At 43.9% G+C, this 23,337-nt stretch overlaps 1 protein-coding gene across 1 annotated transcript in view; it reads left to right on the top strand.

Moving 5' to 3' along the window:
* Positions 1–23,337, top strand: part of LOC309601552 (anthrax toxin receptor 1-like) — a gene marked incomplete at both ends in the record, with an annotated part of 106,109 nt that overhangs the window by 43,030 nt on the left and 39,742 nt on the right. The window contains one exon of the mRNA XM_082334614.1: positions 14,759–14,854. Coding sequence (XP_082190740.1) covers positions 14,759–14,854 — 96 coding nt within the window. The remainder of the gene's footprint in view (positions 1–14,758; positions 14,855–23,337) is intronic.

Raw genomic sequence — 23,337 nt, 5'->3', positions numbered from 1 at the left:
GTTTTCTACCCTGTGTGCAAACTAGCAATCAGTGCTTTGGGTTTCCTCTCTGTGCTGTATTGCAGAAATGACAGATTTGGAAAGAGGCCTGAAGTGTTGTCTTCAGAAAGCTTCCCAGGTGGCAATTGGCAGTGACTTAACATGGCAGCCCCACACTCGCTTTGATGCAAATGCCTTGAACCCCAATCTCATTGCTGTCCAGAAATGGCTCTTTAATGGGAGAAGGAACAAAGCAAGCAGCTTGACAGCCTGATAAACTGTACCATTTCTTTATTTTCTTATGTAGCTCCACAACAAAACCTTCCCATGCAATATGTAAATAATCTGCAAATATCCCATTTTCCCTATAAACAATACCTGTCCTGTTCTATGAACTACCCATTTTCAAGGATTATCTGGAGGTAATCCAGGGAAGAAAATTCAACTAAGAGCATAGCTGAAGCAGACAGCTACATTCCCAGCAAGTAAAGACCAAAAATGAACAGTCAGAAAAGTCAGTCAGACTTTGACTCCTAGGTTACGAATGTAGGTATTTGAAGATCAGGACAGGTAGAGGCTAGACATTGAACTATCTAATAAGCTTTTTTATCACCCTAGCTGGCAAGAATTTTAGTGTAGGTTTTCATGGTAAGGTAACTGGGCCAATTTCTCATAGGTTAACAGGGCAAAGCTATTTTATACTAGCATAGGTCCTGACCTTTATTTAATATCTAAAGACTCCTAGGAACGAGGCAGCTAAATGAATGTCAGTTTTATTGAGTAGTGAAAACTCTAGAAGAAAGGAAACACTTTTCATCTTAGACAGATAGGTCACACTTTGGAAAAACAAGGGATCAAAGCCTTTGCCTTTTCTAGAAGCGCATTATGGCTTCGCTGCTGTAACTCAGCAAGGCCTGACTCCTGCGATTGCCAGAAGTGAGGAGGGAAGAGCGCTTAGTGCTCCTGTGCTCACATTGTGTTTGCTAACACCAAGTGCCAGCGGCTGAAAATGGGATACTGGGATTTTTTTGCCTTGCCCAGTGCCGTCATTTTTGTGAAGTTGCCAGTTAAAAGTGCTTTTTGCAGACTATGCTGCCTTCAAATACTGAACGCGTGGCAGAAAGTGTTCTGTGCGCTTGTCCCCTTTAGGAGATGTCACTGTTTTGTGTCTCTGACTACAATAATGCACGTACTGCTCTAGTATAAACTGACTCCCTCTGGGAACAGACAGAGCTTTTGCTTGAGCCCATATTGCCTAACTGAAGTAATTATTTGCACTTTTTCCCCTTGAGGTATAAAATCTGCTACAGCATTTCAAGGGGAAGAAAATGTAGTAAGGTTATGAATGAAGGCATATGTAATGACTTAATCTCCTGCTTAGACTGAGAGACACTGAAATACATCTCACTTTCCAGCATTAAGTGATACTACTTGTCAAATCTGTCAACATCAAACTAGACCTCACTGTTTGAACACTGGCTGGAGTCTGGGTTTTTTTGCTTTGTTTAAAGGAGTCGTATGTACAGCTACAACAGCCTTAGAGCCTCTGCCTATGCTTTCAAATCTGGGCACTTTGGAATCCACTGGCCTGGACTGCAGGTGTCAGTTGTGCTTTGAGGGACTTCTTGTGTTCCCTAGCTTTCTGCTTCCTGAAATGTGGCAGGCTTCAAGGTTTGCAGCCCCCAAAAAGTGCAAGGGGTGTCAGAAATTAAACTGCACAGGTGCTGTTGTATTCTGCCTTTTGCTTAATTGCTTGTGCTTTCCAATATCAGAGTACAGGCATGACGGTATATGCTTTTGTACCTCCTTTTCTGTGGGACTGAAGGAATTGCTGGTTTAGGTTCCCAAAATAAAATTGCCAGAACTGCTTAAATTTTGTTTTTAGAGTGAGTCTCCAGGCTTTCCTGGTACTTCACTGCAGTTCTCTGCTCTCTGTTGAAAGGTAATTGATTTTTCATTTAACAAAAGAAAACAGAAGAAGGTATGGGAGAGACTTGTAAAGATGCTTTTGTTGCAGAGGATCGTTCAGCGTTTCCATTTTGAAGTACATTTTGGGAAGACTTGCAGTCACACAAAAGTGATCTCAGCAGGCTCAGGTGGAGCAAAATCTCCATGTAAAAAAGGATCAAAATTCTTCTCAGTTGGGCTGGTTAATTTCAAGCCTGAGGTATGAACCAGTCCATAGGAGGTCTTTGGGGATGTTATTTTGTTTTTCTTCCTTGGGATTTTCAATATGAGTTTTTAGAGGCAAGAGAGTTGATTACCCATGGGAGGCCCTTTTAAATCCCTTGTGATAAGTATCAGTCCGGAATTTGCCCAGGCACATTAGCCAACAAATGAAACTCCAAAGGCAAGGTCTGGCTGATGCATAAAGAAGTAGCATTCAGAACAAAGCTTGACTCCCTCATCTCATGCAGGGGTGGCCTTTAGTGAAAGGTGGAGTTGTCATTTTCTGGAGATGGTAAAAAGCGGTGACTATGGAATTGCATGGGACTGCTCAGTTTTCAGAGTGCAGTCTTTACCTCAAAGAAGAGTAAAAGAAAGAAAAAAGAACCAGGTTAGTAGAGGAGAATTTTTTTGTTTTGGTAAATGCGACTCCCTCTCCCACCCTCACGTTAGTTCTTCGGGAATAGTGCTTCTGTTGTGGTTTGTTACCATCTTGGCTTTTCTGCTGGTTTTGGTGGCTCTGAAGTCTAATGGGAAACCTGACTGGACAATGCCAGATGCCCTCAAGATGATAAAGTATCAGAGCACATATCTGTCTGTCAGGAGCGGAAAATAAAGGCATGCTGGAGAGAGACCGGGGTATTGCACCCACCGCTTTGAGATGACAAAGCAAGCCTACCCCAGTTAATCACGTTCCCACAGGCAGCGAGGGGCTGCAGCACACGTTCTCACCAGTTCCCGAGTGGTGCAGGGCAAGAAGAGGCACGTACTTCGGGGGGGAAGAAACAGGGAGGGCTGTGTCCTGCTCGCCCTCGCAGGGTGCGTGCAGCAGCCTTGGAGAGCCGGGCTCAGGAGGCAGGGGCCCGCGTGCCAGTAAGGAGCTCTGTGGACAAAAGCGGGTTTTGCTTGTTGGAGGAATGCAGTGATGTCCGTTTATCTGTCAAGAACGGGCCAGACACAGGCGCTGTTGTGGTTGGGCAAAGCACTTGTTTTATTAGATTATGGAATGCAGATGACACCCTCTAGCTTGGGGCAGAATGATACTGTATGTAAATGTCAAGCTTGCTTGTGCCCTCTCTGTGGATGGCCAAGACTATTTTTCATTCAAAGGTTTTGCTGACTGCACACCCCGGACTGAGGATTACTGGCTGGCTTCTGGTAAAGCCACTAAGAGTGGCTGGGCTTATTTCAGAAGCAGGAGGGTAACACTTTGTAAATCAGGGGCTGCAGACAGAAGTTTAATCCTGCTCCCCGCTAACTTACGTATTACCCAGTTAAACTGAGACAGGGCAGCCCTGGGTGTAATTTAGGGTGTTATTTGGCCTGGGCTATGTGACCACTGGCAGCTACCCCAACAGAACAGGGGAACGGCTGGAACGAGAGTGCTCTTAGGGTTTGGAGGCAGCGTGCTGTTTATATGCTTAGCTGGGGGATAAGATGCCAGCATCTCCAGTATGACAAAGCTCAGCTGGCTGGAAGTATTTGATGAATTTGTCTCTTGGCTTGCTTGTCTTGGAGAGTTACTAATTTATTTCTCTGAAGTTGTTTTTTCAATATCTGTACCTTTTAAATAATGTTTTTCTTTCATTTGCAAGTTGCCTGTGGGGGAAGGAATCCCCCCTTCCATACAGAGGGTAATGAGACTGTGTTATTACTGCATTAACTAAGCAAAAGAGAGCAAAACCATGCAGGGGTGTCCAGGTGACCTCTGCTGCGGGCAGAAGGTGCTAAATGGCAGCCCTGAATACTGAAGCCTGGAAAGGCCAGGCATATGTAGGGGCAAGGCATTGCTTCTAAAGAAATGTCCTTAAGGCTGTAGGATCACATTGGCACAGGAGGAAGCTGGGCTTGTTCTTCTGGACAAGGTAATCTCTTCTCTATAGAATCCAATGAGGATTTAAAACCCTTCCTCTCTCCAGCCCTTGGAATTGCTTGTGACTGCTTGGACTGAGATTTCAGGAGGAGACTACCCTTGAAAGCATTCTTTAGGAGGCTTGTGGCTGCATCCTGGGCATCTGTTTAGCAACTGGGTCCTCCAATTCTGAGTGTCAAGGAGCTGTTTTGGTTATAAATAATGTTTAGTTATCAGAACTTGCCACTACCTGCCTCTGTTGCTTGACTCAAATTAGACAGAGGCCCCTTCTGGGGGGGCAAGGTACCCCACCCCACCCACCTTCTGCCGATATGCTTCCTTACTTGGCCTTAGTCCTGCAGCCACCCTTACGGATCCGACTTGCTCCAGGTGCTGTGTAACCATGGAAGACAGAGGTTCTGCCCCCAAACTGCTGCTGTCTAACTCCCTGCAGCAAGGCTGTTTACTTCAAATGTTACAGCACTCTCGCTGTCAGCCAAGCGCTCTCAGCTTTCCAGTGCCTCGGAAAGGCATCATCTCCCCGGGTGGGCTGGGCTGTCTGCTTTGCAGGTAAACGAGGTGCTTTGTTCTCCCTTGCAGAGGTCTGGTGCAGTGTGCCAGCAGAGGCCAAAAGTACCCAGTAATTGAATAAGGCTGTCAGTGATGACAGCAAGGGCTTCGGAAACAACTGGATACGTGTAGGTGTGACTTTACAGTGCGTGAACAGTGTATTTTCACATACCATGAAAGGCTGAATTCTTGTTGCCATGATCAGTTTCCTCTCTCTTAGCTTTTAATACTAGAATTTTTTTAATGTGCCTGCATTTATAAAAGAGACATTAAGGCAGAAAACAAAGATTAATGTAGCCTCCAGTCCCGGTCTGGAAATTGAGAACTTGCATTGCTACAAGTGTTATCATGTGGTTGAACACTTTCTACCTTTATCTGACAGACCAGAGCATCTTCATTGGGTGGCACGTAATTAATGATGAGAGTTTAAAAAATAGTTTCATTCCACTGCTGATGTCAGTGGACCTTTGATAGTTGAAGGCACCAAGAACTAAGTTTAGTCTCTGTTAGACATAAAAACCCATCTTGTGACAGCAATAGTATAAAGCATAGGACCACAAATGCAATGGGAACGGAGCATCCTCACTTCCACTAGTGCTAAGACTTAAAAAAAAATTTCTTCTTCCTCAGCTGTTAATCTCAGCATACCACCAATTTCATAAGCGAAGTTGCCCCACATCCAGCTTTAGTGGTATGAACACAGCATGCATTGCTTTCATTTGCACCTGTTAATGCCTGTGGAGTGTATGCTGCAGTGGTTCTCCCACTGCTTGAAAAAGAATTAGCAAGTAATGGCTGGTGGAGTTGGGAAGCTCTTAAAAAGGGATTTACTCCTGTTTGCATGGCAGGAGTCTGAAGAACTGAAAGAGGGAGAAAGTACTAAATGCTGCTTTATGAATGCGTACGCATGCAGATGTGCACCGGGCAGGTTGCACACCAAGCGCTGTCGGGAACGGGACCAGCAATAGAGGAAATCATTTCCGAGGCAGGGAGGCAGTCCTGCTCTGCTGACTGGGGGGCTGCTGCCAAGTTCTTCAGTGCAAAAAGAGAGCATCTCGGAGAGAAGCCAGGATGGGAATTAAAATAAGTCTTTGTTCATTTTCTAAAATACTCCCAGAAGAGGAAAAACTGCTAATGACCTCTTGCACTAGTAACTCTCAGACTCAAAACTGGAAGGGAGGTGAAAACTGCGGGGCTGCAGTGACAGGGTAAAACAGGTCTGCCTGGGCAGCTCTCGACTGGAAGAGCAAGGAGTATCACTGGGAATATTCTGATACTCCCTATATCGCCTAGTGAGAAACACACGATGCTTCTTTGCAAGAAGGCGAGGCAATGGAGGTACCCACGCGTGGGCTGGGAGAACGTTTCTGTGGCAGGATATTAGACTTGCCTTAGACTAGCACTGATGGAAACTCATTTTTATTTGCTGTGTGTACCCCGTTCATAATGGATGTCCTCCCGTGGCACACCCTGTTCCTTCAGGAGGAGGGCTAGGGGAATTATGCTTGTAAAAAGGAGCGCCTTTCAGCTGAAAAGGGACATGTTGGGTCAGGGCAGTCTGGGGAAGCGACTGCGGCTGGGAGGCGTATGCCATGCCTCAACTGGGCTTGCCCTTGTAAGCTAGGGTCCTATCCAGTGCCGGTAGATACCAGCCCCTCCTTACCTGCCATGTTGGTGCTCCAAAACCACTCTTGGATGGGAAGAACTCAAGGTGGCTAAGCACACGGCCGGGCAGTTAGCCCTTCCACAGTCCTGGATAGGATTTCAGATTTTGGCAGCCAGAGGAGAGCTGCTGGCTAGCAGTTGGGCCAAGCCAATCCTTGGCGGTGAAAAAGGGGCTTCTTGAAACTACAGGCTTATTGCACCTGACAGCAGCTTGGGGCAAGCAAAGGTCTTGCATGGGCAGATCAGAGAACTGGTTAGCTTATAATGAAGCAGTTACCTTGGTGGCAACCATTAACAAATGGTGAGGTGACAGGTGGGGAACAGGCCTACCATTCTGGAAAGATAGTCCCTCTGGTCTCACATTTCCAGCTGCAAGGGTGCAGGAGCCATTGAAGTCAGCTGAAAAGGAGAACCCGGTCTCTTAACCCCGACAGGTTTTGCATTTGACAAAAGGAAGCGGGTACTGGCACAGCGTTACTACATCTAGGTATGCCGCTTTTCTTCCTGTGGCTGTTTGCAAGACTGAAGGAATTTGTACCTTTGAGTTAAACAATAGTGGATGGATTTGATCTTTAAATATGGAGAAAGAAAAAGTTAGAAAATCAAGAAAGCACTGCAGGCTTGTAGTAAAAACTAATGATGCCCTTCACTGAAGTTTTTTTTTGTTCAAAAGGAATGTAATTCAGTGCTAAAGTAGGGCTTTTTCAATTGTGACTTTGTTCCAGGCTGCACAATTAAGGCTCTGCTAGTTATCAGTGTTCCTAAGTCTGCAGGCAATTAAAGTGCAGCATTCACCATTGTATCAATAGAGGCTTTATGAAACTGCAGAGTAAATTTAATGAGCACTTTCCTAGGCCTTTGACCTGTGTATTATTAGTTGAGGTATTGCTCTGTGGGAACTCCAGGGCGTACGATTTCAGGTTTGTTTCTAAAAGAAATTGCTCTTAAATGCTTTATGCTGCAAATATAATAGGCAGTGAATGATTTTGCTAACACAGGTCATCCTACGAGTTAAATGTGCAGAGATTATTTCACTCTAATATTGCTGCATGGGCTGTTTTATAATACGCTTAAGAGTGGTAGGCATATTACAAACAGCATGTTCCTATGGTTTGGAAAGTAGGGATTCATAAAAGAGACCAATAAATTGGGGGTGGGGGCAGAATCACAGAATGGAAGTTTTGAAAACTTTTAATTTGGAAATGTCAAAATAGTTTGTGGATATGCAGACTTTTTTCCTGTGACAGTGCTGAAATTACCTATAAAATATGTGCTATATTCTCTGCACGCATGTGCACCTCTAATAGTGAAATCCCATTTAACATTTAAGTTGAAACAGACCGCTTTGAAACAGTGCGTTTGAAACAATGTTTTGTTTTATTGAAATGTTTTTCTGTTGAAAATGTGATTTTAATTTAAACTGAGTTTCAGAAGGAAACTTATCTCAAACATGTCTTGTTGTGTGGGTTCAGGTCGTGCTGGCACGCTCTTAACCTCGTCAGCCTCCTGGCACGCCGCCTGTAACGGCCTGCGAGGAGCTTCTCCTGGTCAGCTTCGGGGGGGTGCGCGAGTGTTAGCTCAAGGAAGGTGCTCCTGAGATTTTTTTTTTTTTTAAGGGCTGCTTAAATGCTACAAATCTCAGACATGCACCAGAGGCAAGACATTCCAGAGCTGTAGCATGCTGTTTTCCTTCCTTCCCTGCCTTACAAAGAAGTAAACCCGAATCAAGCCATAAATGGTTGCTGTTATGACAAAGTCTAATTCCACAGAATTTTGTTTGCTATTATTCCAGTTGCTATTCACCTCCTGAAATGGATGTAACATACTTCTTGTTAAGGACTGCCTTCAGGCACAAATGGAAACCAAAACAACTGCTTAGGTTTCACCTCAAAGGTTTTGTTGTTTAGCTACAAGTGTTGTGGGGCAAGAGATGGCTGTTTCAGAGTAGGAGCTCCTCAGTACTTCCTCAGTCAGAACAGAAACTCCTACAACCAAACATGCACTGTCAGGGGGAGCGCTCAAGCTGCTGGCATTTCGGTGCAACTGTGTGTGCAGATTGAACCTAAAACGGGCACCCAAGAGGCCTCTGCCTTTGTGCTAGCTGATTTCAGGCCCGTGACGTCCCAGCCACGAAGCCAAGGCTCGCACAGTCGCCTCCAGGACAAAACCGGAGGCCTGAGCAGACGCTATGGCCTCTGCCTGTAGCCGTAGGGTGCAATTATTAAGATGCTCATCTGTAGGGAGAGTGCCGAAAGCTTGCAGCTAACAGGCCCTGCTCCCTTTGATCTCCGCTGTTTCCTGCAGCGAGGCTGTTAAAATTGTGACACCTGAAGTTTGACAATTAACAGGTAATGGCATGACTAGTAGAGAACTGAGCAGATGTTCAGTGGCATGAAGTCTTACTGCTATTTTTAGCCTTTGCTTTAGCATATGTCTCTTGGCAGTGAAATTCAGGGGTCAGGAGCTTTGTATCGGAAACAGTAACAGAATTTGGAGCATTTTACCCAACCAGATGGGATGTCCCAGGGAGCCAGAAAACCAAAGAGGAGGGACCTCAACACCTCTGAATGGGGAGGTGTCTGTCACCTGAAGGCTAATGAATCCCACTGCTGGTGGAGAGTATATACAATTGAAGAGGGAAAGCTCGTCAGTCTGCAGGCTTTTGTCACGTTGTGTTTTTCATGAACTATCCCACCAGACCCTATTGTATTTAACGCAGGATCCCAGATGCAGTGCCTTACAGGTGAGGCACTGGCCTGGGACTGGACAAACTTGAACTCTACCATTCATTCTGCCATATCTGCCTTTCAGAAGTCTTGCTAACAATTCTGTTTAGCTGGAAACTTCTTAAGTATTTCTTCTGAAGGAAAACTTCAGCTTGTTTTTATAAGCATAAACACGGCAATCAGGGATTAGAGAATTGTTTTCCCTGACCAAAGATCCTTCCTTGTAACAGAGGGAATAATGATTACTCCTCCTTCCCACCATGTGTTTGCCTGCTCTGTTTGGAGTGTGAACTTTTCAGGTCAGAAGTTGTCTCTTGCTCTGGGTTCATGCAACATGCAGTCAAGTGAGGCTTCACTGGTGTTTATACTGGGCTGTAAAGCAAATAACATAGGATGCTGGAGAAGTCTTTTTGTAAGTGGGCTCTTGTCTCCTTTCCGCTCTGGAAGGAGAGAAGGGAAACAGATCATTGCCAGGGGGGCATCTCATTTCACAGCACAGTGAACTTGGAAGAGAGGAGCTGGGAACACCTATACTGGGTGACCTAGAGCAGGTGATTCTTGCTTGGATCCCGCTCAAGCAGCTTCATGTAGATGCTGATCAAAGAGGCTAGTATTGCAGAACAGTGTTCTGTGAGTTTTCATTTCCTTTTAGAAATTAGGCCGAATTGTTTCTGTTATATTAAAAAAAAAAAAATCCCATGTGTGATAAAATAAATGATAGACATCAGTTTCTGTTGCTGTGATGGGAGAGTCCCCAGGAGAGTTGGGTGAAATGGAGAGTGTTTCCTTCACAGTAAAAGCTGCCCGAGTCTCTCTGGTGTGAAAGGGCAGGGTCGTCCTTTGTCTTCCCCTCCCCTGATGACTAACAGACATTAAAACTGTTTCTTCTTTCTCTCCAGGGAGAAAACCTCTGTCAGATTCTGGATGCTTATTCAAAATTGCAGTCAAGCTTTTCATAAAGCTTTTTAGAAGCACTTCATTCTTTTCCTACTAACACCTCTGAAGGCTTTCAGCATGTTATTGCTCTTCCTGCTTGGAAAATGTAAAAAAGGACTGGGATACAGGAGACATTCACATCTTCCCTGTCTCTGGAATGATATTAACCATTTTTTTCCTTTGTAAAGCACCTAAGGTTTAGTAGTGATAAGTGTTATTTAAGTTGCTATTACTATTGTCATGATGATGACACTATTATTCAGTCACTGAAGTGAGTCCTAGTGATATGGCTGTCTTCACACTGCTGTTCCCAGTTCTTGGTAGCAGTGCAGATGTTTCTGCGCTCCTGGCCCTGAAGCAGTAATGATGGCAGCTTTCCAGCCTGCCCTGGAGGCGACATCATGGGGCTTCATGACAGCCTCAGGTCCTCTGCTGCAATTACCAGCTGGAAAGGCTCCTGCAAGCTCTTCTGCACAGCACAGGGGACTGACAGGCTGCCTGTAGTCCTGAGAGCAGCTAGTTGATAGGGTGCATTGCTTTTGTTTGCTGGAGTAGTGAGTGCAGAACCAGAGTAAACAGTGAAGTCTGTAGAAGTTAGGACTAAGTACTTTTACTGAACCCAGCCTTCAGGGCCTACTAAAGCCAAGCGCTTGATGCATGTATTTAACAGAAGCTCATCCTTCTTAGGCACAGCATGAAGTCAGCACACTTAAACACATGCTTAAAGTTAAATCCATTTACTGCTGCGGTAACAAGCACGCATGCTACCCACCTCCCTCTCCCTATAAATCAACAGTGCGTTTATTCGTCAGCCAGAGTACATGAGCGCATTTATTAGATGCACCTAGTACTTCATTCGTCACTCCTGAATGCCAGTAGTCAAGGCTTGTGAGGGTCCGTGCACTTTGGGGTTGTTATTCCAGGTTGTCTTTCTGGAATGGCTAATGTATGCTGCAAATGCCGGTGCAGCGAAGTGAGAAAATGGGAAATAAAATCTTAAACAAAAATAAGAAGATTGGAAAAAACAAACCAAACCAAAACCAAATGCAACAAAAAATGCCCATCTGGCGCATAGTAGCATTTTTTGGAAAACCCTCGGAAATAATCCATATTTCCATTGAAATGACAATGAACTGATTTATTTTTGTTTATGAACTGATTTATGTTTAGAAACCTCGAGGATGTCTAAGATGAAATAGGGAGCTTAAAATCACAGATTCTCTTAGCTGTGTGTCTCTGCAGGATTGCATACGTGCTTCCTGAGGCAGAAGTTTAGGAGCTTGGCCTTAGGCAGCAATCTGGGTAGGCAACAGCAGAAGAACTCCGGAGGCTGAGTCATCTCCTCTGTGGCATGGCCGCCACTGGAGCGGTCATCCCTGTTCCCTGACCGTTAAAGGAATGTGCAGGCACCTGGTTTATACTAACCTTTTTGTTAGATGGGATCTTCCCCGGGATTGCGTGCATGCCTTAAAGGAGTATCTTTTTGTAGGACAGCACATATCTGAATGTTTGTGGGTAGATTTAAGGCAATAGCCCATGCCGTTTACTGGGTCAGACTTTGCCATCCCTCCCCTCTTCTCTCTAGGAGCACCCACAGTCCAAGAGGTGGGCTGGGTTTGTCTTGTGACAAAAGGATTCCCCCAGTCACAGTCTGGCTTCTCACAGTCTGTAATGGTTCTACAATAACTGCTCAGTGAGAGAGAGCACACTCCTGTGTGTGAGGAGATGCCTCTAAGTGTCCTGCTTCAGATTTCTTCATATCTGTCTATTTTACAATATCTTCCAGAAGTTGTTTTCCATTGTACTTCAACTGCCAGCAATACTTGTAGCATTTTCTTGGCCTTGTTGGACCCTGGCAGGGAAAAGCAGGCTTCAAGGCACAGCTGCCTTGCTTTCTCTACCAGTTTATTTGTTTCAGAGCCTACAGGTAGTTTCAACATGTCAAATGTGTAGCATGTTGAAAGGTCATTTAAAGAGCCTGCTCTTTCTCGTATTACTGTTTCTTGGGACAATAGCAAAGCATTTCAAGCAATGGCTCCAGGCGTCATCTAGGCCTCCAACAGTTGTCAAGAAGCAAGTCGCCAGTGTTTTACGCTTAGCATCCTGACGGGTATCCGAGTTGTCTGGCTTTTCTCAGCCATCCAGGTGTAACGGAGTTTTAGGCTGTTGATCTCACTGTGGGTACAAGCACCACGGTTTTATCTCAGTGTAAGTAGTCGAGATGAATCCTATGGGAAAGTAGTACTGACTTCGGATAACCGTGTGTGTTTAGGGGCTGGCCATGCTTTGTCTCCATAGATATTTTTTATGGAAAATGTACTAGTTTAGTGTTAAAATTATCTTTTTTTGTCTTTAAAATGAAAGTTGTTTTCTTGGTCTGAATTGACAGCCTTTATTCAATAAGCGTTAAACACAGCTCATTGAATTATTCCATGGTTCAGTGTTTCCATGAGCATTTGTATTGCTCTTCCAAATTTTTATTAAAAAAAAAAAGGAACGAAAACAGACATTTCAAATGCTTCAGCCCTTTTTAACTAGCTATAAGACTGGGAGAAAGATTTCAAAATGTCAGTGGAACTTTTGCAAACTATTTTAGCAGGCATATTTTCCTTCTTGTTTATTATTCAGCTTGGATAATGGCAGTTTCTATCTAAGCATAGTTCTACATATTACCCAGAATGGTAGCTAAATTCTAGCAGAAACTGATGTAATAAAGATAAAACAAACCAAAAGCAGAATTCGGGTCACTTTGGATGTTTATGGTAGGATTTGTTGTGTGCGTATGCTTTTGTCCTGGCCTGACTTGCTAGGGTTTCCTCAGAGCCTGGTGCACAGCAGTGACAGCACGGTCGGAGCAGAGGAAGATAGGATTTGCAGTTCCTGATTAACGGTCTCACCTTGACACTTTGTAACTATGGCTGAGCCCATGAAATTCAGTTTGTATTTGTCTGGAATATTTTGATGTTCAAATAGAAGAAAAGGAATTAATGCAACCAGATATTTTTTTTTTTGAGGGGGGCAGTGATGTTCTGTTTTTGATATCTGAAGGGGGCTTATTCCTGCAGACTTGCCAGGCAACACCGGCTTTAGAGAGAGGCATTACCTGAGTGAGAAATGTAAGATTTGGCAAACCAAAACCTTTTAAGTCCTCCGGACTGTTTTGCTGCTGCGATACACAGAATACCAGCTGGCCACAACAGCTGCCTTGCAAAGAAACAGATGTGTTAGGGTAATGTAAATTGGTCTTTACAGGTTGTCTTTGGGGGGAGTGGGGGGAATAAATTCTATTAAAAAAAAATCACCCAAACAAAACAGTTAAAAGGCTACTTTAATTTGTTTTGTATTTTTGCAAATTGGTTTTAGAGTATTCTTAATGACAAAATATTTATTTCAATATAGGGGCAAAAGGGGCAGACAACAATCAGACATAAAAAGCCATATTTCTTCTACAATGTCATGGCAGCAAAAAGTCAGGATCACATTTTCTAAGGCGTTGAATATCACCAGGTTCCATTTTGCAGATGATGGATGTGACTTTATGCTGTCTGTCTAGAGGAACAGCACCAAACGTACAGCTCCGTCTTCTCAAATGAGTTTTTATTTTGTGTTGGAGTCCAAGTTCCATTTCCAGAGATGTCTTGGGTGAATTCTTCTCCTGCATGGACTACCTCTCTTTTCCAAGTGTCAAAGATCAGGTTGTCTTGATCCAAGTTCTCCACCAATTTCTTCTACTCCAGAAGAGAGCTTGGAAAACGCTCTCAACCCGATTGTTTTTTTCCATTACTCTTCCCATCATGGTGTGATGGGGGATCATCTGGCCATTGAATTACAGTGACTTAAGCAGGCACCCAATTTTCCCGTCCTACAGGTCAGTCTGCTCTTGAATGTGTCCTTAATCTGGCATTGTGACCTCGACACTTGGGTGGGGTTTTTTTAAATGTCTGGCTCTTACATCAAGAACATCTCAAACAGGCTCAAGTCAGGACTGCCTGTTGGCTTATCTCGGAGTAGGAAGATATTGGGGCGGAGTGGTATAGGGAAGCTGGCATGCCTCAGGAAGCAGGAACATCTGCTTTGGGTTAAATCTAAGCAACAAGAAATAATGCACGTTTGGTTTTGATTGCTATATTGAGCTGGCTTGTGCAGCAGTTTGCATTGTTAACCGGTATCAGAGAACTGCAAATGCCTTTTTAAATGGGGGAATTATCACAGAGAGGAAGAGGATCTTCTAGAGTTAATGGCTTCTGATGTGGAAAACCCCTGTATATGCGACGGTGTGTATGTTCATATCTCCTTGAAAAGCTCATGGTAGAACTACCCTGACTCAGCACTGTGAAGAAGAGCAGGATGACCCAAGTTGTGGGCCTGTAGGGATCTTGCTTCAAGTTTTCTGTTTGGAGTAAACTTTTAATTTTAACATGGCTTTCAAATTTATACTGCAAGAGCGGAAGAGTTGCAAAGAAAGGAGAATGCTTAAACTGCAATGAAACGTTGTGTTGTGAGCTCTTTTTTAAATATTTGTTTCAGTCTTCACAATACTCTGAAGAATATTACATTAATTTTCATCTGAAGTGAAAGAAGTTTTTTTACGTAATCGTGGGGTTCAGAAAATCGAGACAAAACCTATAACTCTCTGGGAAGAGAACTAGAGGTCCTGGCCTCTTTGTAATGAGGTGGGGGGCAGGTGCCACATTTGGATGTATGAGGAGGGAGGAAAATGGCATTTTGTCTGAAAAATAAATGGAGTATGGCAATGGGCTCTGGGACATGCACTTGCCTGGAAGCAGGATGCCCAGGTGAGGTACTGTGGAGAGGGGAGTTCTGTGTTAGTGGTGCTCACACGTGCTCTGTGTTTCTCTTCCAGTCAGATGGGACCATCCTGGCTATTGCTTTGTTGATCCTCTTCCTCCTGATGGCGTTGGTTCTTCTCTGGTGGTTCTGGCCTCTTTGCTGCACAGTGGTAAGTCCCAGAAACCGTTGGCACAAAACAGCAATTCAGTGTTGCCTGAATATAAGAAATGAGTGGGAAGGAGGCAAAGTTTTCCAGTAAGAAAGAGCATAGGACTAGTCATTGAACAAGACAGTGTTTCTTCTGTTGCTGGCACTGTTTTGTGCTTCTATTTCATCTGCCTGACCTTTGGATTATACCCATGAAATAGCAATGTTGCTAACGTACAGACCTTGTCAGGAGCCTTTTAGTCTTATTTATTGGTCACAAAATGGAAATGGTTTGTAGAAATGTATTAGTTGCCATGCCTTTTTAGGAATGAGTTGCTTTTCTGGATTTTCTAACCCCCTGTGTCAGTGCCTCAATGCTGGAGGACTTCTGTAGCAGGGCAGGCATGCTGAACCCAGGCTGGAGTCCTTGTTCTGCCTCAGGTACAAGGAAAAGACATTTCTAAGAATGCAAATTTTTGCAAGACAACTTTTTTCCCTGGTTCACTGTGTCTGAAAAGCACTTTGAAATATCCAAGTGACAGTTTCAGTAGGAGTATGACTATGCTTCACAGAGCATTCTTTCCTTTCTGCTTTTTCACAAAATGTTCTGTGGAGTTAAAAAGCACAGTCAGAGTTAATTTAAAAAAGCAGACAGAAATAAGGAGAAAACGGGAGAGAAGGAAGAGGGAGGTCAAGGGAGGCAAGAAGGAAATCTCAGGACTTGAGACAAGCTTTTCTCTCACACCTGACCCTGCTGTTTGTCTGCAAGGACCTGTTGTACCCCGTACATCTCTGCCGATCATCCCCTAGGGCTGCCTTTTCCAAGGAAGATCAGGGCAAAGGCTGATTATTGTGGAACGTGCAATACAGTGAAGCTCTGCTCTTGCTTTGGGTCTTGTTTGTGCTGCAAAATAGAACGGGAATTAGGGATGTACAAGTGTCAGCAGAATTGGAGTCTGGTTTTGGTGACTGGCTGCGTGTAATGTTTCAGATGCTTAAGACTGCCCAAACTGGCCTCACTTTCTGGGTCGCTATCATTATTCCTGATTGGATATCACTTACCCAGTGTTGTAAGTTTGCACCATGTTGTACCAAACCTATGATCCGGCACTGAGAGCTTGGGAGCCACAAACTGCAGGAGCAGTCACATTTGAGGATGAGTCTTTGTGGTGAGATGTATTTCTCTATCCAGAACAAGGATGGAAATCTCACAGGAAAAACCTTACTTGTCTATTTCTGTTTCTGGCTGGAAATGCTAGGGGTAAAATGCTTCTCTTCACGGTAGTTTGGCACCTCTGTCCTGAGATGAAAACCAGAGGGGGAAAAATATTTATTTGGACTTTTCAGAACACTAAAAAAATCAGTTCTAAAAATGGATAAAGGATTAGCAGTGTGGTAGGTTGCTGAGAGCTATTTGTCTAAACTAGATGACACGTTCCCAGAGAAGCTGGGTCAACTTCTTGTTGGCGCATCTACATAGAAGTCAGTGGAGATGTGCCCTGTACAGATGCCTACGCTGGTGCAGGATTGAGGTGATACAAGGAAAGGCTCTAATTGATGCTGCTGTTCTAAGGTTCTGCCACAGGAGAATGAAGCTGATAGCAAAAAGGCATGAATATAAAAGCAGCAGGTTATGAAGTAAAGGGGCATTCAGAGGGTAGTACAGGTCTGCTGCAGTGGAATGATATGAGGATAGTGGCCATATAACAGTGTTTTTGAAGCGTGAAAAATACAGTCCAGATAAGCAAGGTGGTGCAGCAGAGATAGGGAGTCTCTTGTCCACACGGAACTTTATGAGCTTAATATTTTCCAGATTTAAATTCTGTACTTAAAAAGTTTGTTGTAGATAAAAGCATTTCCTCACCCTCTCTCCTCCTTTACCTCCCACACTGCCTCTTAGCGAGATCTCCAAGTGGGTACTCTCCCTGATATTTTCCAAATGGTAAGTCAAACACATCCCTCTACTTGCTGGGAAGATTTTAATTCAAGACCCTGTATGAAATCTCTTCGATCACTCTGGGATGGCAGTCCGGTGTGTTTGGCAGTAGATCAGCAGCTAAGATACCTCACTGTGTATTACTTACCCAAAGATTCTGTAAAATTAAAGATAAATCCACAGAGGAGTACCCAGCCTGCTTGGCTTAGGGTAGGGAGAAAGAGAGCAGAGCAGTGCTTATTTACTAGTTTGGTAATGGCACATTAAGGAATGCAGTGTTGTCAGAAGCCCAGAGTGAATTAAGGGCAGAGGAACTGGCTTGCACAACAGACAAGAGAGGCAGGCAAGCAATAACCTCTAATAATCAAACCGCAGACCCAGAGACACTGCTGTGGATTCAAGCCCAGGGATGTTTCAGAGATAATTGTGTATGTGTCCGGGGAAAAAGAAAAAAAAAAACACAACGAACTTTTTTCTTACCAAGTATAAATTTGTTTCTGAGTGACAAGCACATTTCTAAACCCTGAAATTCCTCTTGGCATGCTTTTTAATTAAATAGGAATCATTATTATCCAGCAGTTCTTCAGGAAAGACACCAAGCCAGCTTCATCCCTGGAGTAAATGGACTGAAGTCAATAGACTTACTCTGGAGATTTATCTGGAACCCAGTATCTCCTTGGCATGCACCCATAAAGAAATGATCTTTCCAAGTGTATCCAAGTTTATTGGTCTCAGAAGTATTCTGGGATGAAGTCTGGAATTTACCACTCAGTTTACAGTAGATGCAATTGTTGCTTAGTGGTTCAGAACAATAATTAGGTCTTTGCTGTGCCTGATACCAGCAGAGGCAAAATTTCCCTTGATGTCTGGGGGGGATATTACAAAAGCATGGCAGCCAGGTGCTAACCTTTCAAAAGGTTTCAAGGATGTTTATTCAACAACAACAGAAAACAAAGATAATTCTGCTAAGCCGACACCCCCAACACTATACGCATTAGAAGAATGATGGCAAATACCAAAGACAACTATAGCAGGACGACCCTGCTTTTTCCTGGGCAGAGCATATCTGCAAAACAGCAGATGCCAGATCCTGGCCTCGTTGATGTTAGTGGGCATTTTGCTGTTGTCTTCCCATTCCTCCTCTCTCCTGAACACAGCATAACCTGAAGGAGTCTGAGCGATCATAGTAGTAGCTGTGTGTGTAAGAGGCTATTTAAGTGCCCAAGGGTGAAATTGTTCCAGGTAGGAGGCCAACATAAGGCTTAGGTTTTAATATTGATGTAAACCAAATAGATTTTAATATAGATGTAAGCCAAATAGATAATAAGCCTCCAAAAGCATCTTAAGGAGGATTTTGCAGGCACGTTGTTAGATTGGCTTGGAAATGAAGCTGGCTAAAGTGTTCCGGATGTACAGTGAAGGCATAATTAATACAATAGTTGGAAGGCCTGTCTGTGCTGGGACAGTTTCCCTGTGGCAGTGTGCAGCACCACACTGAGCGAGTGTAAAACATGAGTCTGCCTCCCTTATGCATCCATACCGTGTGGCCTGAGGGGGGAGGGAATGAGAAGCCGGTCTGCGTTAATTGCCCACTTAGAATGTATACACCATCCTTCTCATTTTTATACTGCAGCTTTTTTAAATACAGGGGGGTAGCTGGCAGATAAATGAGGTGTTGGTATTTAAGCATCTAACACCAGTTTTAACTTTAAAGCTGCTTTCTGGAAGGAAGCATGGAAGAACCCAGCAATTTGTTTGGCGCTCAGTCTGTACTGCAGCTGACCAGAAGTTTTGGAAACAAAAAGCTGGATGGAGAAAATACAGAAAATATATATTAAAACCACATGAAAATCGTGGCTAAACTGGAGGAAGAGGAGGGGAGGAAATGCATAGACTCTATAGCAACGCTAAAGAGTCATAAAATTACATGGTGCATGCTTGCTGGCTTGATGGAGATTACTTAAAGATCCACGTATTCTGATTCCCACCCGCTCCCATGTGCACATGAGGCACAGTTTTTCTGCATTTATGATGATTTGGGGAGAAGAGAGCATGGGGTCATGAGTCATCTGAAACATTATTGAGACAAACCAAGAGAAAGACACAAACGTGCAGGCAGAAATTGCTTGCGGACCCCACAGTCCCTGCCTTCGGTTCGAATCGGAGCTGGTGAGGCAAGCGCTCCCTAGGATAATGTGGTAGAGTTTCACTGAATTTATTGGAGCTTAATGTGGTACGTAACATCCAAGCTCTGAATCCACGCGTGCTGCTGCAAATGAGTGTCTTCATTTATAGCACAGTCAATCCAAAACATTTGGAGGTAGCACTGTTATTGTAGGTTTAAAGTAGTGTAAATAACAGAATGTGACGTTGCAATTGCTGTGCACAAAGGGCAGCAGGAGGATAAAGACAGTCGTCTTAATCATCCGGAGTACCCACAGCAGTTCACTGTTCCTCTCAGCCTCCTGTCAGTCAGATCAGGATGGTTTAGATATGGATATGATGCTCTATAACTGGCTGTCTCTAAACAGGCTAGCATGGATCCTGAAAATAGCATAGCAGAGTCATTTTGCCTGGGCTAATACCATCAGCTCTACAGCAGCCCTGGTAGAGAAATGGGTTAATAGAACAGCGTGGGTGCCGGGCACTGAACTAGGGTGCTTTGATGTGCTGCTGCAATGTGTTATTACCAAAAATTTAAAGCCAAATTCTCTGAAGTTCTGGGGTGACCAAACTGAACAATATTCATGGAGTTCCCTTTTTGGAAAGTGCTAAGCATTACCCTCTGAAAGTTAGGAAGGTAGCCATTTGCCTTTAGATGATGTGCCTAGACTTCAGATTCCCAAAACATTTTCCTTACTAATGCATTTCCTTAAGGCCAGATCCAAAGGCCAATTATATTCATCTTGACCTGCTTCTGCACCCTTTGGTCCAGACCACAACAGATACTTAATGCAGAGGAGGCACTGTTGTTCTTTGCCCCAGTCCTCCATGGGAAGTAATTAACTCGATAAAAATTACTTCTTCCTTTGTTTTTTCCCTGGCCGCTTCTCACCTCTTCTGAAGAAACTTGGCTCAGCCCAGCTAAGGAGAAATAGGTCTTTAGGACATGGTCTTACCTAACCAGAAAATTCACTAGCAATCAGTGAGTGAGAGCAAGGGCTTCTGCATATAGCTGAAAGTAGCTCTGATGTTTTCCTTTAGTCCAGAAAATGAATTTCATTTATATAGTCTTCCAAAGAAAGTGGGTCAGACACTGGGAGCAAACCCCACTGATTCTGGCCTTGTTTATCTGTGTAAGTGAAATCGCCTAGGAAAAGGAATGACCTTGCAGATGCTATGTTTTTTTCATGCATTCCCTGGAGAACTGCATGTCAGCCCCATTCAGTTGCAAACTGTATCAGAGTTAATTAAATGGAAGGCTTTTTTTTTTTTTCCCCCTGCATGATGTCATGCCTTTCATAAGTGGATGATTTTGACTTGTGCTACGATCTGTACTGAAAGTAGTTTGTGCACGTCAGCTTGAAGTCTTAGGTGTGAAACAGCCTTGTCTCGTAGCTTTAATGAGTTAAAATTGAGATTCCTGGATCTGCTTCCAGGCTGACAAGAGAGGTTAACTTAAAAGTATGAGTTAGCTTTCCTATTGGACTTCATTTACCTCTACTAGTATGTCTAGGAAGAAGAATGTATTGTTTTGCAGATGAAGAGATAGGGACAGGCTCCTGCTTGTATTAGAAACTTTGAAGCGTAGACCAAATCTCCAAGGATTTAATGGGTACTTAAAAGACACGGCAGATATGAAACAAATAAAAAGGAAATGTTCCTTTACCCAACTCATAACTAAACTATGAAACTCTGTCACAGGACTTAGAGGAGGTCAAAACTGTAAATATGTAAGGGGGGGGGGGGGGGGAAAAGATGGATCAGATGGGTCATAGTTAATGCTATAAAAATAAACCCATGCTTATTAGGATAGCAAAAATACATATTCTGTGTTTTCCAGAAGAGTGAAGGTAAATAAGGACAAAAATTCTGCTCAGTTAACTGCATGCTCCCTTCCCACATTTTAGTCCTAATTAGAAGTCCTTTATTTCTTGTTTTGTACTGCTTTCTCATGTAGCGCTCATTTTAAATGATGATCTGTTCCATCTTAAATGAGAGACACTCCACTGACAAGAAACATATTGCCCCTATTCATCATATAAAGCTCCAGGGAGAGTTACTGAGTATGTGCTTGCTGGACACTGTAAACTGGTGGAGTTTTCTGCTCTTCCCAAGATGGAAAGCATCCTAGACACATTCCTGAAATATGCAAAATTTGGATTCAACATGTGCTCTTTTATGCCTGAATGGCTACAGAAATTTCAGGGCGCAGAAAACCAGTCCTCTCCAATGCTTTTAACCTTCTAGGAGGTGGCTAATAGCATTCCTCTGCTTTTACACTGGGTTATTCATCAGAAACAGCCACTTCTCTGTGCATCTGTGACATCAGGGTGGGTCAGCTAAGAGAGACCTGTGTCAGTCACATGTATACGGAGATCTGTGATGAAAGGCAATAGAAAGGCAGAGAATTACTGTATTGTCCTGAATTTTCACAGCTAAGTGTGTAGAATTGCTGACAACTACTCTTGAAGTTCCTTCCTCTGCCAAGAAAAGCCAATGGCCACCTCTCCATCCCACAGGCCTTTACTACTTGAAAACAAAAGACCACGCTGTAAAGTTTCTATAGCACGTGATGATGGAGAAACCCTCAGGTATTCCTCACCTAGTGAGCAAATATGGTTGCTGAACGATCATCTTTTTGTTCTTTCAAACACAGGGACAGGAGATACAGTTGCAGCAGCAATCACAGAAATGGCTTGGGGTTATCAAAACAATTGCAGCACACATGAACAAACACTCCAGCCTTGCCAAGCTAAACTAGCCGAAGCATTTTGCTTGGCCGAGCGTGCTCCCAGCTGATTGCGTTCAGCAGGTCCATGTGTGTCATCTGGCGAGGCAGAGGGAAGGCGAGAGGTGCAGCCCAGAACAAAACGTGGCGGACTCGAGTCTTCTGTGCCAGTGCGGGCTGTATCCTCACTGAGTTCCCTGTAATGGCATTTTCTTTCTTGTGCTTGAGTAATTGCTTCTATTTGTACAAAATGAGCCGGGGTAAGGCACTGCCTTTCGGCTCTGGGACCCTGTTATTTCCACTTGGCCCTGGCTTTGCTCACTTGCGTGAGATGGCACAGAGATCCCATTTGCTTTGCTGGCTCCAGTACCCCAGAATGAGGGTCTTGTGCATATACAGCTGTAACTACAAGAATCCAAAAGGGAGAAGGAAAAGATCTGCACTTTTTGCAGACCAAAAGCCTTTCCAGATCTGGGCAGTGAGACAGAGATATATTTTTTTGTAAGGCTTGAACTTTGAAAGTTCATACAGGCTCAAAGGCAGAGAAGGCTAAACTCTCCCCATCTCTGGACTTGTCCAAACTAACCAATCTATGTTGCCAGCTTACGAGGTGTTCAGTTGCTCTTAGAAGTGCATAGCACTTAAAAATAGAAGGAATCTCTTTTTTTTTTTTTTTATCCTCTTGGGCTGTGACAGAAAAAACTTGGTCTGTTTATAGAAATCAGTTAGTTTGCGTGTATGTGTGTGCGTATGTTATGAGAAAGAATGCAAATGTATGAAAAACACAGCCATCTCTTCACTTCCAAGTCTGTAATCTCAAGAGTTTCTAGTGATACTGGCTGAGAAGTTGTGTTTGAACGCTTAGCTGGACCAAATATGCTGGACGGATTATCCTGATGTTTCATGCCAATGCAAATGAGAGAAACTCCACTGGAACCCATGAAGTTCCACCAGCATGTTAGAGGGAATAAGGCACTTCCAATGGGTATATTTTGGATCAGATATCTGAAATTTCTCAGCGTCCAGTGGGTTTGGATTAAGGGGTTTGGTTCAAAAGTAGGTCTGTTGACAAGTGTCACCCCTTGCGCAGACCAAAACATATCTGAAAACGTGGCTACAAAAGTCTTCTGTGTATTTTGGTGCATTGTACACTCTGCGTCCGTATTTATTGTGTCAAGAGGCATATAAGAAATTATGCTGTCTCCACCTTCTTAAACCAAGGAGCAGCACTTTGAGTAAACCCTACTGATACTGATGATTTCCTTTCCACAGAGCAGTACTCTGATGCAGACAGCTTTTTATCTGCTTTTCATCATTTGCTTTCCATCTGGGAAAGAGCTGGTATCCCCCAGAGCTGCAAGCACAAGCCAGGAATTGCAGGGTAGCCAGAGAGAGATGGATGCTGTAGCAGACACTCACCAGCTCTGCTAGTCGGCCTGAGCTCCTCTGGGGCATCACCCCTCCTTTCTCTCTGACGTGGTCAGTGGCTTTACAGCCGCAGCCTGACCGACTGTTCTGCTGCGTCAGAACGAGCGATGGCGTGAGCAGGCCAGTGAGGGCACCTACCACGCTCCTCAGTGTCGTTTCATGCTTCCACATGTGCTTTGTGTTTCTGCACATACAAACAAAGCTTCAGTGTTGATTCCTAAAGCATGAAAATTCTTTAGCAGGGGTTCCC

This window comes from Platalea leucorodia (genome assembly GCF_965183815.1).
Source record: "Platalea leucorodia genome assembly, chromosome: W".
Lineage (NCBI taxonomy): Eukaryota > Metazoa > Chordata > Aves > Pelecaniformes > Threskiornithidae > Platalea > Platalea leucorodia.
Note: the sequence above shows the minus strand (reverse complement) of the source record. Positions and strands in the feature narration are given on the sequence as shown.